At 45.4% G+C, this 12,992-nt stretch overlaps 1 protein-coding gene across 24 annotated transcripts in view; it reads right to left on the bottom strand.

Annotated features, from left to right (window-relative positions):
• Nucleotides 1-5,780, bottom strand: part of NEB (nebulin) — a 101,607-nt gene extending 95,827 nt beyond the window's left edge. For 16 of the 24 annotated variants that reach the window (XM_040070487.2, XM_040070478.2, XM_058421415.1 and 13 more), the window contains exons 1-3: nt 5,680-5,779; nt 4,270-4,335; nt 410-454 (exon numbers count right to left, since the gene is read on the bottom strand). In XM_040070487.2, coding sequence (XP_039926421.1) covers nt 410-454; nt 4,270-4,302 — 78 coding nt within the window. In that variant the 5' untranslated portion in view covers nt 4,303-4,335; nt 5,680-5,779. Of the gene's footprint in view, nt 1-409; nt 455-4,269; nt 4,336-4,866; nt 4,973-5,679 lie in introns of all 24 variants that reach the window. The other 8 variants (XM_058421413.1, XM_040070475.2, XM_058421416.1 and 5 more) reach the window with 2 other exon arrangements.
• Nucleotides 5,781-12,992: the final 7,212 nt, after the last annotated feature.

Below are 12,992 nucleotides of genomic sequence, written 5' to 3'. Positions count from 1 at the left end.
ACACAATTAATAACTTCTGTTTATGCATAAGCCCGTGCCATAAAGAATAGTTCATGATAACACAGCAGAGAGTTGGGTTGCAGCTGTTTTAGAAGTAGAATTTCAAATTATGGCAGTCACTCCTTGGTGACCCAAACACTTGTTACCAGTGACACGATGAAAAATCTGCAAAACTGTAATTTTTCAGTGAAATTACACAAGGAACAGAACTGATACATGTAAACTGATCTTAGATCATCACGCAGCAGGGAATTGAAGCAAAAATAAAGTATTAAGCAGCAGTGGTTCACTGGTATTTGTGTGTTTAACGTGAAAAATTAAACCTCAGAATACAAAAAGCTGCTAATTTAGTGTTTCATGTTAATTACAGGCATTTATGTGCTACATTCAGCATAACAGGGACCTTTACCTCGTGTGGCTCACCCTCCTCAATAACTGTCTCCTCAATGTAGTACTTTGGAAAAAAAAAGAGAAAAAACATCATTGTTAGGTCAGATCAGCAAACTGTAGCTTCTGTGAAGCTGTTTTAAAACACATTTCTGGAGAAAGAGGATTTTAGTTCACAGGTGCTTATGGAGTCATTTGGGAACTCTGAATATCTGTTCACGTTTTTCATTAATGACTGGGTTTTTATTCCATACATTCCCCAACTAATAATCATCCAAATAATTAATGAAAGATTGTTAGCTAATTTTACCCACAAGAGGGAAGACATTGATGGCCACATTAAAAGAATCAGCATTTAAACCCTAGGATCTTCCTGGGTTTTATCTGGTGACACCCATGACTGTTGTCCTCAGGGCTGTTCCTACGAGGACACCAATAATTTCTGGCTGCCGGTTAAACTTTGTTGCTGATCACAACTCTGAGCCTGCCGATTTTTCACCCATTTTACTGCCCATTATCCCCCCACATCTCATAAATCTGGGGATAAAACTACAATGGGAGGTGTCCCTAAAGCAGACCACATACTCAACCTCCACTGGTCTCCCCTTGTCCACAGCAGCTGTGAACCCATTAAAAAAATTAATGAGGTTCATCAGCCATAGATTGCTCTTGATAACCCAGTGCTCACTTCTCCACATGACCTTCATGTATTTAAAAATAGCTTCTCAAAGGATTTGCTGCACAGCCCTCCCAAAGAACGAAGCAAGGTTGACCAGCCTGTAGCTCCCTGGATCTTCTTTCTTGAAGACCAAATCCAGCTGAACATTGCCCATGGCTGTAGGAATGGAGTTTGCGATGTTTTAAATCTTTACGTTTCTCCCAAGTTGTCTGCTCCTGCTTCCACCGTCAGTGTATTTATTTTTGTGTGTGTGTCATTTTCCTCAGCCAGGAGCTCTGTGTTCCTCCATTCCATCCTTCTGCCGTTTGATTCCCGCACTTTGGGCTGAGCTGTGTGCTCAGGGAAAATCATGCCGGAGGATCACCCAGCTACCCTGGGTGCCTTTGCTGGATTTTCCCTGAACATCCCCAATTCTGCTCCTCCAAAGTCTGGGATAATTCCGTTTGTTTTGCTCACTGTATCTTCAGCTCCATTGTCCCGTGGTGGTTGCAGCCCTTGATTTTTCCATTTTCCACCAGTTCTGGCTTGTTTGTGAGCACCGCGTCCAGAGAAGCATTTTTTCCAGCCGGGACTAAAGAGTTGGGAAAGGATGTGGAGGCCAGGAGCGCCTGAGGGAGCGGGGGAAGGAGCTCAACCCGGAGAAAAGGAGGCTCAGGGGGGAGCCTCTTTCTCTGCACAACTCCCTGACAGGAGGGACAGCCGGGTCGGGCTTTGCTCCCGGGGAATAATCGGCAGGACAACGGGAAACACCCTCGGGTTGTGCCGGGGGAGTTTGGTATTTTTAATCGGATTTCGAGGAAAATCTCTTTGCCGGCCGCCATCTCCCGGCCGCGGCCGCGCGGTGGCGCCGTCCCGCGAAAATGGCGGCCGCGCTGAGGGGAGCGCGGGGCCTCGGCCTCCGGCACCTGCCCCGCTCAGAAATAACGGGAAAAAAGCTTTTAAAGACCTTGCTGCGGGAACGGCACGCGCTGTGTGCGCGATGTGCTTCACCTGCACGGGGAGAAAATGGGAAAATGCGGGTTTCCTGTTGGAAAAATCTTCTCCGAGCCATAATTGCTTGGGGGTCGCCTGCCGCAGCTGCGGGAATGGAAAACTCTTCGAACCTAAAAAATTTCTCGTTAAAATTTAAGCCCGTTTCTGAGAGCTGTTCCTCAGAATTAGTTCACACAACCAAGTGGTATTTCCAAACCTGCAACATATTGGGCTGTTCTGAGGTGATTTCCATGCTGATTTCCACCTTTGACCTCACCTTCCAGAAACTTCCCACAAAACCTTCACCAGACTTTCCACAAAACCTTTCACAAGCTTTCTACAAAATCTTCCACAAAACCCTCTGCAAAATCTCCCACAAACTTTCCACAAAATCCCCCTGCAAAATCTTCCACAAAGTTTATACAAAACCTTCCAAAAAACCTCAAGTAACTCGGCAGCAAATGTTTGTGTCGCTCACTGCAGGTTTTTTGCACATCCCAGGACAGCTACAACATCAAGTAACGGCTCGTAATTCCAGAAAAAGTTTAAAAATAGCATCTTAAAATCTTTGGTGATGGCTCAGGCGCTCAATATTCAACGACGGTGTCCTTCTTTTCAGAAGATTAATTTCTGGTAGAACTCAGAGTTTCAAAATCATGGCCTAACATCAGAATTAAGAATATTCTGGAAAGGCCTGAAATTGTACCAGATGCTGTTGTTCCTCTTTTATTTAGCATCTCACCACGAGTATCCCAAGGGAAGCTGCTAAAGCAGTGCCTCCTCAGCCCAAGGGATGTGGTTACAGCAGGGCGGTCATTGAAAATCAAAAAACAAAGGATGGAATGGGGCTGTGGGAACAAAAAGCCCAAAATACCATAACTCCTGCTGGAATAAATAAACAATGGGAGCAAATAAATAGCCATTACAGAGAGCACACAATGCACAGGAAACAAGTTACAAGTAACTTGGGAATAAGAAATCTAATGAGGGGTTGGTGTCGTTTACTACCTATTTAGCTAGGTAGTAAAATGTCTTTAAAATCGACTTTATGAGTGGTGGCACCTATTTTGCAAAACGCATTTAACTACTCTGACTGGCAAATCATTTGGCTTCACTTCATTTATTATTTGAAATATATAAAGCTGGCAGTGCCCTCACACCATCTGAAGTCAACAGTCCACTGAACAGTGCGGTGGCAATGACTTGTAGGATGTTTACATTTATACTCTTGTTCTTTTCCTCAAACACCCAGTGATTTTTTTTTTTTTTTTAAACATGACTTTGTGTATTTCATAGCGCATAAGTCAATTTCAGAGTAGTAGCAATGCAACAAGTAAGACCACACTGTTAATTTCGTGTGCTGTTTCAATAACAAAGTCATTGAGGTGGCTCCAGCTCCTGGGGAATTTTTTATTCGGTTTCCCGAGACTAAATAATTCAGCATCTAACTGTGAGTTTAAATGACCTACTGGCAAATTAATCCATGAATGCCCCTCCATGGACATAGAATGACAGAATGCCCTGGGTTGGAAGGAGCCCTAAAGATCCTCTATTCCACCCCCTGCCATGGGCAGGGACACCTCCACTATCCCAGGTTGCTCCAGCCTGGCCTTGGACTCTTCCAGGGATCCAGCCACACCTTCTCTGGGCAACCTTGTGCCACGGCCTCCCCACCTTCCCAGGGAAGGAATTCTTCCTGACACCTAATTGAAATCTACCCTCTGTCCATTTCAGGTCCTTCCCCCTCGCCCTGGCACTTAAACCTGCCTCCATCTCTGCCATGACTCAGGTTAAATCAGTTTGTGATCCCCTGGTGGCACAAAGCTGCTGCATTTCTGCAGGGGCAGGGCTAGAAAGGGGCTCCCAAAGTCATCTTCTCCAGCATGGATTGGGTGACAGAGGGCAAGCCAGGAGGGAAAAGAGCTGGCCCAGTGCATCTATAATTACACAGGGAGTAACCAGAAAACCTCGCACTGTGAGTGTGGGATGGTTCCAGTTCTTATTTAAACTGAGAAACTATGACAGGAACCAGGGGACTTTGCTCCAGCGAGAGCAACTGTTGTTGTTGTTGTTGTTTTACTGATGAAGCCATTTAATAGATATCTAATCATCCCTAATCTTCAGAGAGCAAACAGCAACCTCTGCTCCTGAGCAGCATCTCAGTAAGGTGATTCATGTATTCAGCCACAAGGCAGGAAACAAACATTTCTACTCTCACATTTTCTCCTTACCTCCACAACTTCCTCATATTCTTCTTCCTCCATTCTGAGGGTTTGCTTCGGTCTCTCCCCCACTCACTGGTCACGCAGCAGGTGAAAATGTGAATAAACAGTATTAGCCCATGACTGAAAGTACTGTGAGAAGGCACAAGTCAAGCTCATAAAGCACTTGGGGTCATGGTTAGCAACTACTCAGACCCTAAATAAGGCTAGGATCTAGCATTACCTCGATTGTTAGGGAAAAACATTGGATTAAGTTTCAAATATACTGATATAAATTTTGGATTTATAATTTTCAAGCATACTGATATAAAATTTTGGAAAAATACCTCATTCCAATTATAACATCAACACTGGATCCAATGGAAATAAAATAAAAGAGATAAATAAAAGAGAAAATAAAAAAGAGATCTCTTGAAACACAATGTGATATTTTCATTACAACAGAATTATTGGAAGTGTTTTTCTTTTCTCTGTTACTGTTCTATGCTATTTCATTATACCATTCAAGCTCCTGTTTGAATGGGAGATTTATATTCTATTATACTATATTCATTCCTAAGTAAGAGCATAATGTAGAAAAATATTGTAAATATTTTTTTAAGTGACCTTAGGTTAATGAGGCAATTTCTGTCTTCCCAGCATCAGCCTACAGAGAAGCTCTGGGATTTTTTTTTTAAGCTCTTGTGGGTTTTTTCTCTCTATTTCTTCAGACCTGGAAAAGATGAGAATCCATAGAGCTGGCTGAAGTACAAAGCACAGATTAGTGTCAGAACCTTTGAACGAATTAATTAACACACTGATTTTGCTGTGAGGCAAAGCTACAATTTTCCACCAGAGTCTGCAGCCCTGTTTCTAATGCTGGGAAGGGATGAGGCTTTGGAACAGCTGCTCCTGAGTCCAGGGATATTTGCCGTGTAAGCTAATCCTGCCAACTGATGGGGCAGTTGGGTTGAGCTGGCTAAACTGCAATTCCTTCTGAGGCAAGGGAAGTCAAGTCATGCAGGTTAAATATAGGAACACAGAATACTGGACCTTTTTAGTGCCAACGGGCTGAGAAAAACGGCCGAAAAATTAATTGGGAAAACCGCCTTGTTAACTATTAAAATAAATAATAAAAAACTCAAATAGCGAGTGACAGGTCACGTGAAACAGTAGGCCGAGGTGTGTGAATGAACTCAAGAAGTGAGGTTTGCATATAAACACAATCTCTTCAGCCTGTCACTGCTACAGCCTCCAGCCTCACTTCCAAACCCCATTCCAGGTCTTTTCCTCCTCCTCCAATCTGCAGCCAGTTACTCAGACAGAAAACCTGACTTCCACTGGCAAAACACGAGTATTCCCAAAAAACTACACAGTGGGGAAACAGCCCAAGATCCTCTTGTAAGGAAAAGAAGTGAAATGCACTTAAAATGTTCTTACCAGCGACATCCAGTAAATATCCTTTGGAGCAAAGGCTCTCCAGTCTTCCCTCCTGAGCAGCACTGGGCGAGAGCGAGGGGCTTCGGCGGCTCCCGGTGACGCGTGTGGCCCACGCAGCCAATCTGGCTCCAGCCCGCTCGAGTTTCATCCCTAAATATACCCGGTGACCCCCAGGGAGGCCACCTGTTCTCAGCAGCATCAGGGGAAGGGAGCTGGGCACCTCCGAGCTCCTCAGGAAACCCAAAACACACCAGAGCTTGGCCGGAGCTCGCCAGGGCTCGGTGAGATGGAGCGCCAGGCAAACCCGAGGGAGTGCTCCAATGGAAAAATGTAAATATCAGAGTTGATAAGAACACTGAATTTCAGTTGATGGAGGCAATTTCATTCCTATAATGTGCCTGAATAAACACCATCCAAATTCTAGAATCTCTGAACTTCAGGAGTCTACACTGCAAACTAAATTTTAGTATAAATATGTCTTTAATTTCGCCCCATAAGTGTGCTCAAAGTGCTTTTTTCACCTTGATGCAAATGGTGCGTCAATATCTTTATCGCTTATGAAATGTTTCGTAGCTGAAGACGCAGACCCAGGAACATGTGAAAAGCGACTGTGTGCAAGGAAGGAACCCAACGAACAGCCAACACCCCTGGTGAAGGAAGCCCAAGAAGAGTTGATAAACAGATTAAGTGACAGGGGAGCAGCCCTGGTATTTTGGAAGGTCAGGAATGCTGTGATGTATGGAGCAGGACCAGGGTGATGATAACAGACATGACTTCTTAGGGGATCTCTCGATGACAAATAGCGTTGACTTTGGTTCTTCAAGGAGGTGCATCCAAAAGCCAGTATCAACAATGATCCCTTCCATGTGCTAGATCACATAATTCTATAAATGATTGTCAGGAGCCCTTGGGAGACATCTTTTTCCTTAACTCTTTCCAGAAGTTCATATTTATATCCAGATGAAATATCATATCTCATTCACTACTGCCAAGTACTTTAGACTCTGCCCAGAGCTGCAGACCCCTCCCTGTCTCCTTTGGCCGAGGCATTTTCAATTACTCTGCATTTTGCTTTACTAGGCAGCCTTTCCCCTTTTTAATCTGATTTCTGTTTATTTAACATTCTTAACATCTTTTGGAATCGTTCAGAAATTAACACAGCGTGTTGGTGGAGTCTCTGGAGAGCAACCTCAGCGTAACCTGCTGCTCTCTCATCCTGATGCTCCGTGTGTGCGTTCCAGAAATGCTCACAGCCCCCTTTTCCTCCCGAGGGCTGCCTCTCAGTAGATTGGAGGCAGAGCGGGACATCTTCATTATCCATAACAAACCTTAATGGAGCGAAGGGCCAGCTTTCCTTATTGAACACGTAATTCATTATTGTCATTCCAGCTCAGTCCTGGAAGTTCTTGCAGAGAACTTCTCCCTCAGCGATACACTGCAAGCCCTGTGCTACTGGAACATCACCTTCAGACCATTTTACACTGCTTGTTTGATGTCTTGTTTAGAAAGACACCAAACAAGGCTAAAATTACACTCAGGATGCCAGCACCTCTTTTTCTGCCTCTGAAATACAGGTGTCTATAGTGTGAAACATGACAGATCTTCAGCAGCACAGCTCAGGGCTGGAAAAAAGCATGGAATAACCCATGGAAATTACAGAAGGGGGCTAAGAACCAAAAGCTTTATTGGTGAAATGAAAATTAGGCTGAACATAAGATTTTTTTTGTTCTGGCATCAGAGCATGAAGAGGGGAGGAGGGTGCTCTTGGGTCACTTGAGAAAATATTTCAATTCCTGCGTTTTGCAGCTTTGCTCCGGCTCCAAAACTCAAGGAACAGCTCTGACAAAACTATTGCCATTGCATGGGCAAGGAGAATCCCAGGATCACTGAGGCTGGAAAAGTCCTCTCAGCCTATGGGGTCCCAGCTGTGCCTGATGTCCCCCTTGTCCCCAGAGCTCTGAGTGCCACCTCCAGGAATTCCTGGGACACCTCCAGGGATGGAGATTCCAAACATCCCTGTTCAAAACATGTATGAAGTAAAGGGACAACTAATGGTTAATATTCCTTTTTTCTTTTCCATGTTTTGTTGTGAAAATTTATGTCTGACTCTATTTCTGATGGAAGAGTCACAAAACCATAGAATCGTTATGGCTGGAAAAGACCTCCAAGATCATCAAGTCCAGCTTTTAACTTTGTTGTGAGAATATGAACTTGACTTTCTGGGGGACAAATATTTCAAAAGCATTAACTGTGCCCTAGCTTGAGCCTGGCAGCTCAGCCCCAGGTTAACACACCAGGCCAGATTTATCCACGGCACATAAATGAGCACGTGCTCAGCAGTTCTGAACTAAAGACAGAATGCTGCAAAACTGCTTAGGCAGAAGAAGATGTTGTTTTGCATTTCAATCACAACGATTTAAAGCAAAAAAAACAAAAAAAAAATTTGCTTGTACTTGATGTATTTAAATATTGAGTTGAATCAGTCCTGCTTATCCAACAGGAGCCACTCAGTGCATGATGGATAAATGTCCTGACACCCCAGGTGCTATATTTAACCTCCTGACGTACCTGGCCTTAACAAGCATTGTATCATTGGAAAAGGACATTTAAATACATATTTGTGCCACCGTGTCTATTTTTAACCCACCACCAGCGAGTTCCTTCTCATTCTTTTCACCGTTCCCCACAGTGAGGCTCCTCTGCCCCAGAACCTTTTGGTTTAACGTATGGAAATACTGCGGAGAGCATTTTCCCCCAAAATTAGGAAGGGCTTGGTTGGACAAATGCAAAGGTTTGTCTTCAAATTAAATATACATCTATTTCTCTGTCCCCTCCGTTTTTACAGCTGGCCAGTCTTTTTTCTTCTGGATGAAACCAGGCTGGGAGCACAGGCTTTGTCAGGGATCTGATCTCGGCTTACAAACCAAAAGGTTTTGAGGAAAGGACATGTGCTCTAACAAGAATTCCACTTTCACTTCAGTGCTGCTCATCCTCTTTCTCAAAGCATTATAGAAAGTAATAGATCATACCAAATAATACTCTTGGGGGCAGTGAATCCAAGTGCTGTGAGTAGATCACCTCCAGTGTGTTATCTTCAGGTTTATTTGTGTCATTGTGCTGCTGTGACTCAAAAAGACTTTGCTGGAAGAGGAGGAATAAAGGAATACTGATATGATTGATATGGAACCAAAAATCATTTTATGCTTCCCAGTGTTACTGGACAGAGAAAGAACTGTGGCCTCATCGATCAAATTGGGTATCGGTCCAAAATTTTAATATTGAAATTGTCCCACCAGAATATTTAAAGACTGAATCAAAAGATGATTCAAAGTGAGGAAAAAATCCAAGCAAACCCAAACTGAAAAGAAGAAGAAGAAGGTGCCCAGTATTGGTTAAATTTTCATGATAAGATTTGATAAAGCACAGAGAAATCGCATGAACAAACACCCCTCCAGCTGGTTGTAGACACTTAAAAATGAAGTTAATATTTAAAACCTCCAACACTGAGGATATAAAATCAGAGTGTAAAAGATCCTGTGCATCGACACAAGACATTCAGTGGGGCCACTGGCACGGGGAGAGTTCTCCTCACATGACAGCATCTGTCACAGCCTCCCCTGTTCTTTACTTAGGGCCTTTGAGAATCCTAAAAGAAAATATTTATCCACAAGATGATGTCAAACAGCCTAATTTATCTCCCCTGCTAATGCTCCCAAGACAGACACAAGGTCTGAGACACGGGTGCTCATCAGAAAGAAGATATAGCAAAGGCAAATGTCCTCAAGAATCCAAAGTCAGCTCTGAGTGTATTGATCAGATTTCCTAATGGGAGCTGCTGAGGGAAGCTGAGATAGAGCACCCAACTCAACATATCCAGATTCTGGAATATTAATATCAGTTACTATCAACTAGGAAAGGAAGGTTCTTCTCGAATCTTTTCTTCTTCCCGCTATTTATAAGACAAATAAACTTCTATATTTTTAGAACAGAGGTACAAATACCAGCTGCAAATGCCAATGAAAAGCCCTGATGGGCAGCCAGAGCTTCAGCTCATACCCTGCCTCCCACACTTGTCCCTTTGGACAAGCCTCTGCCTCACTACTCCGCAATAAAAGAACACAGCTCTTTTATCTTTTAAAGACAAACCTTTTCATTATTATCACCATTTTGCGAATCATTACAGTAACTACGGTGAGGATTGCTACTGTAGAAGCAGATTGATCTGTTTAGGACTGTCCCATCCACGGGAGTGGCCAGGCCAGGTTGGATGGGGCTGGGAGCAGCCTGGTCACTGCACCTGCTGCACTGATGGTGCTTTCCCCTCCCCAGGGTGGGTTATTGCTGAGGAAATACAATTCCTTCTTGGAATGTTCCTTCTCGGTGCTCTCCCTCAGGTGCCCACACACGACCGTCCCACCCCAGCAGCCCAAGTGCTGCTGCCATGAGGACACGTCCCAGTTTTCTCACAACGTGCCAGCCTCGAATTTCACCTCAGGTTTTCAAACCTACTGGTTTCCATATCCTTCCTCCTTCCCCTGGCTCCTCACTGAGCCCCTTGCAGTGAATTTAGAGCAGAGTTGTTTCTTACAGAACCGAGTTGAAACACTTTATGCAGTAACCATAACCCAGAGCACACTCAGATCGTTTCATAAGTCTTCACATTTCTACCAAAGCTCGGCAGCAGGAAGGTTTCACGTGGGGTTGTACAGCCCTGCCAACTTTCCACATGACCCCAAGAGCCACCAACAAAGGCACGGATTAACAGAGCTACGACACAGAGGCATTCCATGCTGTAAATCCCCTGGGATGGAGGGACGGAGCTGCACGCTTCCTCTGACACCGTGAGCAGAGCATCACCTTCATTCTGCAATTCCCTCTGCTGCTTTTGCAGTTCAACCATTGCCCTGATACTGCTGAAAGCTGTTCGTGCCCTGTGTGAGAACAGAAGGAGGAAATCCAGTATTTGCTCCCTAGGCCTCCACACCTTTTTTCATGCTTTCATTCCAAGAGGGAACAAACTCTGAATGCAAAAGGCGTGATTGGGGTAAAATTGTGACTGAGTCCTTCTCACCTTTTTTCTCCTTGGGCAAAAGGAGGAAAAATGTTAATATCACTGTTCCCCATTCCGAGGGTTTTCCAATTAGCACAGATTCATTTGTGAAATGGCCTCATGATCCTCCCTGCCTCTGGATCCCTCTCCCTCCAAGCCCCTCTGACTCCCCTACACTGCAGAGCAGTTCCCACAGTCTGTGGAAAATCAGTTCATGGGCTGTGACAAGAGTTGTCCACAGATCACAGAAGCTGCTGCAAAAGAAGGTCAAGATTCAGATCAGAGCTCAATGAATCTACTCAAGGAGTCCCAGAATAACCAGATCTTCCAGTGACGGACAATCCACGCACCTTCAGCCTCCTCACCCTGAAGGATGCTGAACCAGAGCCCACATGTCCGACATCACGGCTTCTAGCAAACTGCAACCTGTGTCTGAGACTGACTTTTGAAATATTCTGTCTCACTCTGCTGATTTAAAAGGAACATATTTATATGAAAGGTTCAAACACCTCTGACTGTAAAACGAGGGGGGAAAAGGCAACGTGCTTCACATTCCTGACTGGCATTGCTGGGCTGGTATCTCATACCCTGAAATACAACCTGCAGTACTCCATGAAATATTAAGACTGCTCGCTGGCCGTGGCCAGGAATACTCTGCAGCAGCAGTTCCCAGGGGCAGAATGCGCTGTGAAAGGTCACTAACACAGCACTGAGGTCACCAGCACAACAGCCACCAGGAGTAATTCTTCTCTGCACTATTATTAACAGCGCTGAGCAGCCACAAGGAATCTGCTGGGCTCCCACCGCTCTGCAACGGCTCCAGAGCATAAAACCCAGAAAATAAAACTTCATTACTGTGCCAAGAAAGGGACATTTAATCACTTTAAGGAATGATAACATCACAAATTACCTCCCCTCATCACTTGGCACCGGGCCGTGCTCTCCTAGGGGACACCTCCTCGGTGGGGTAACCTGCAGGAGCTCCTGAGCCAGCAGGAACCTCTGAACTGAACTGACCCCACTGGTGTCCCACCAGCGACACGAATGGGGATCCTACCTGGATAACTCACACCAGGGACAGCTGGAGCCGGGCTGGGAGAGCTGGGAATGTTCCCCTGGAGAAGGGAAGGATCCAAGCAGAGCTCAGAGCCCCTGGAGGGGCTCCAGGAGAGCTGGAGAGGGGCTAGGGACAAGGGCTGGAGGGACAGGACACAGGGAATGGCTCCCACTGCCAGAGGGCAGGGATGGGTGGGAGATTGGGAATTGGGAATTCCTGGCTGGGATGGAATTCCCAGAGCAGCTGTGGCTGCCCCTGGATCCCTGGGAGTGCCCAAGGCCAGGCTGGAGCAGCCTGGGATATGGGAGATGTCCCTGCCTGTGGATGATCAATCTGGACATCTCTGGGTCCCTTTGAACCCAAACCATTCTGCGATCCCGTGATTCTGAGATTAACTCTAGACCTTTGCCAAGGAAAGCTGTGGTCCTGCCCTCACCCCAGAGAGGCTGGAGGTGCCCCCCAGCCCCCCACACCTCTGTGCACGCCTCACCCAGTGCCACACACAGAGCTTTTCACCTTTGTCTCCCTCCTTCAGCTGTCCAAAATCATCCAGGCTTCTTAACGCACTTTTTCTCTGCAGTGAGGGATCGAGGGGGAAGAAAGCTTTCTTCCTTAAACACTTTTCACTTCCAAGAGTCTGGCAGACTTTCAGCTCTTTGAAAACCATTCCACGGGATGCTGAACTCCTGATGACTTCATGGGGCTTTTTATAAAGCGAGATAATGACAGTGGAGGGACAGAAGCAGCTGCACAATTCCCTGGCTGTGGCAGAGATGGCCCAAGCACCGCAGCCTTCAGCAAATCCATCACCCCACGGACGCCAGGAACGAGGCGCTCACGGACAAGCAGGTTTCCAGGGAAGGAGGGAATGTCCTGTGACAGATCTCGAGCACATCCTCGCTCTCTGCTCATCAGGGCTGCTGAAGATGGGATGGTTTCATGCAATAATTCCCTTCACAGCCTGAAAGTTCAGTGTTGATCTAACACCACGCTGAACCTTTTCAGTGCTGGAGATTCCCCGGCAGGAAGATCTTGGCTGAAAAGCACAGTAAAGATTAAAAACCCGACCTGACTCTTGCAGAAGTGGTGTTAATCCACAGATTTCTGAGCAACAAACATGGAACAAATATTTCTGTGTACTGAATATTTTTTTGGCTGCGAAGCTGCAAATCAAGTAAATAATTTTCAGGTTTGAATGGAATTGTT

Source organism: Hirundo rustica, chromosome 7 (assembly GCF_015227805.2).
Source record: "Hirundo rustica isolate bHirRus1 chromosome 7, bHirRus1.pri.v3, whole genome shotgun sequence".
Lineage (NCBI taxonomy): Eukaryota > Metazoa > Chordata > Aves > Passeriformes > Hirundinidae > Hirundo > Hirundo rustica.
Note: the sequence above shows the minus strand (reverse complement) of the source record. Positions and strands in the feature narration are given on the sequence as shown.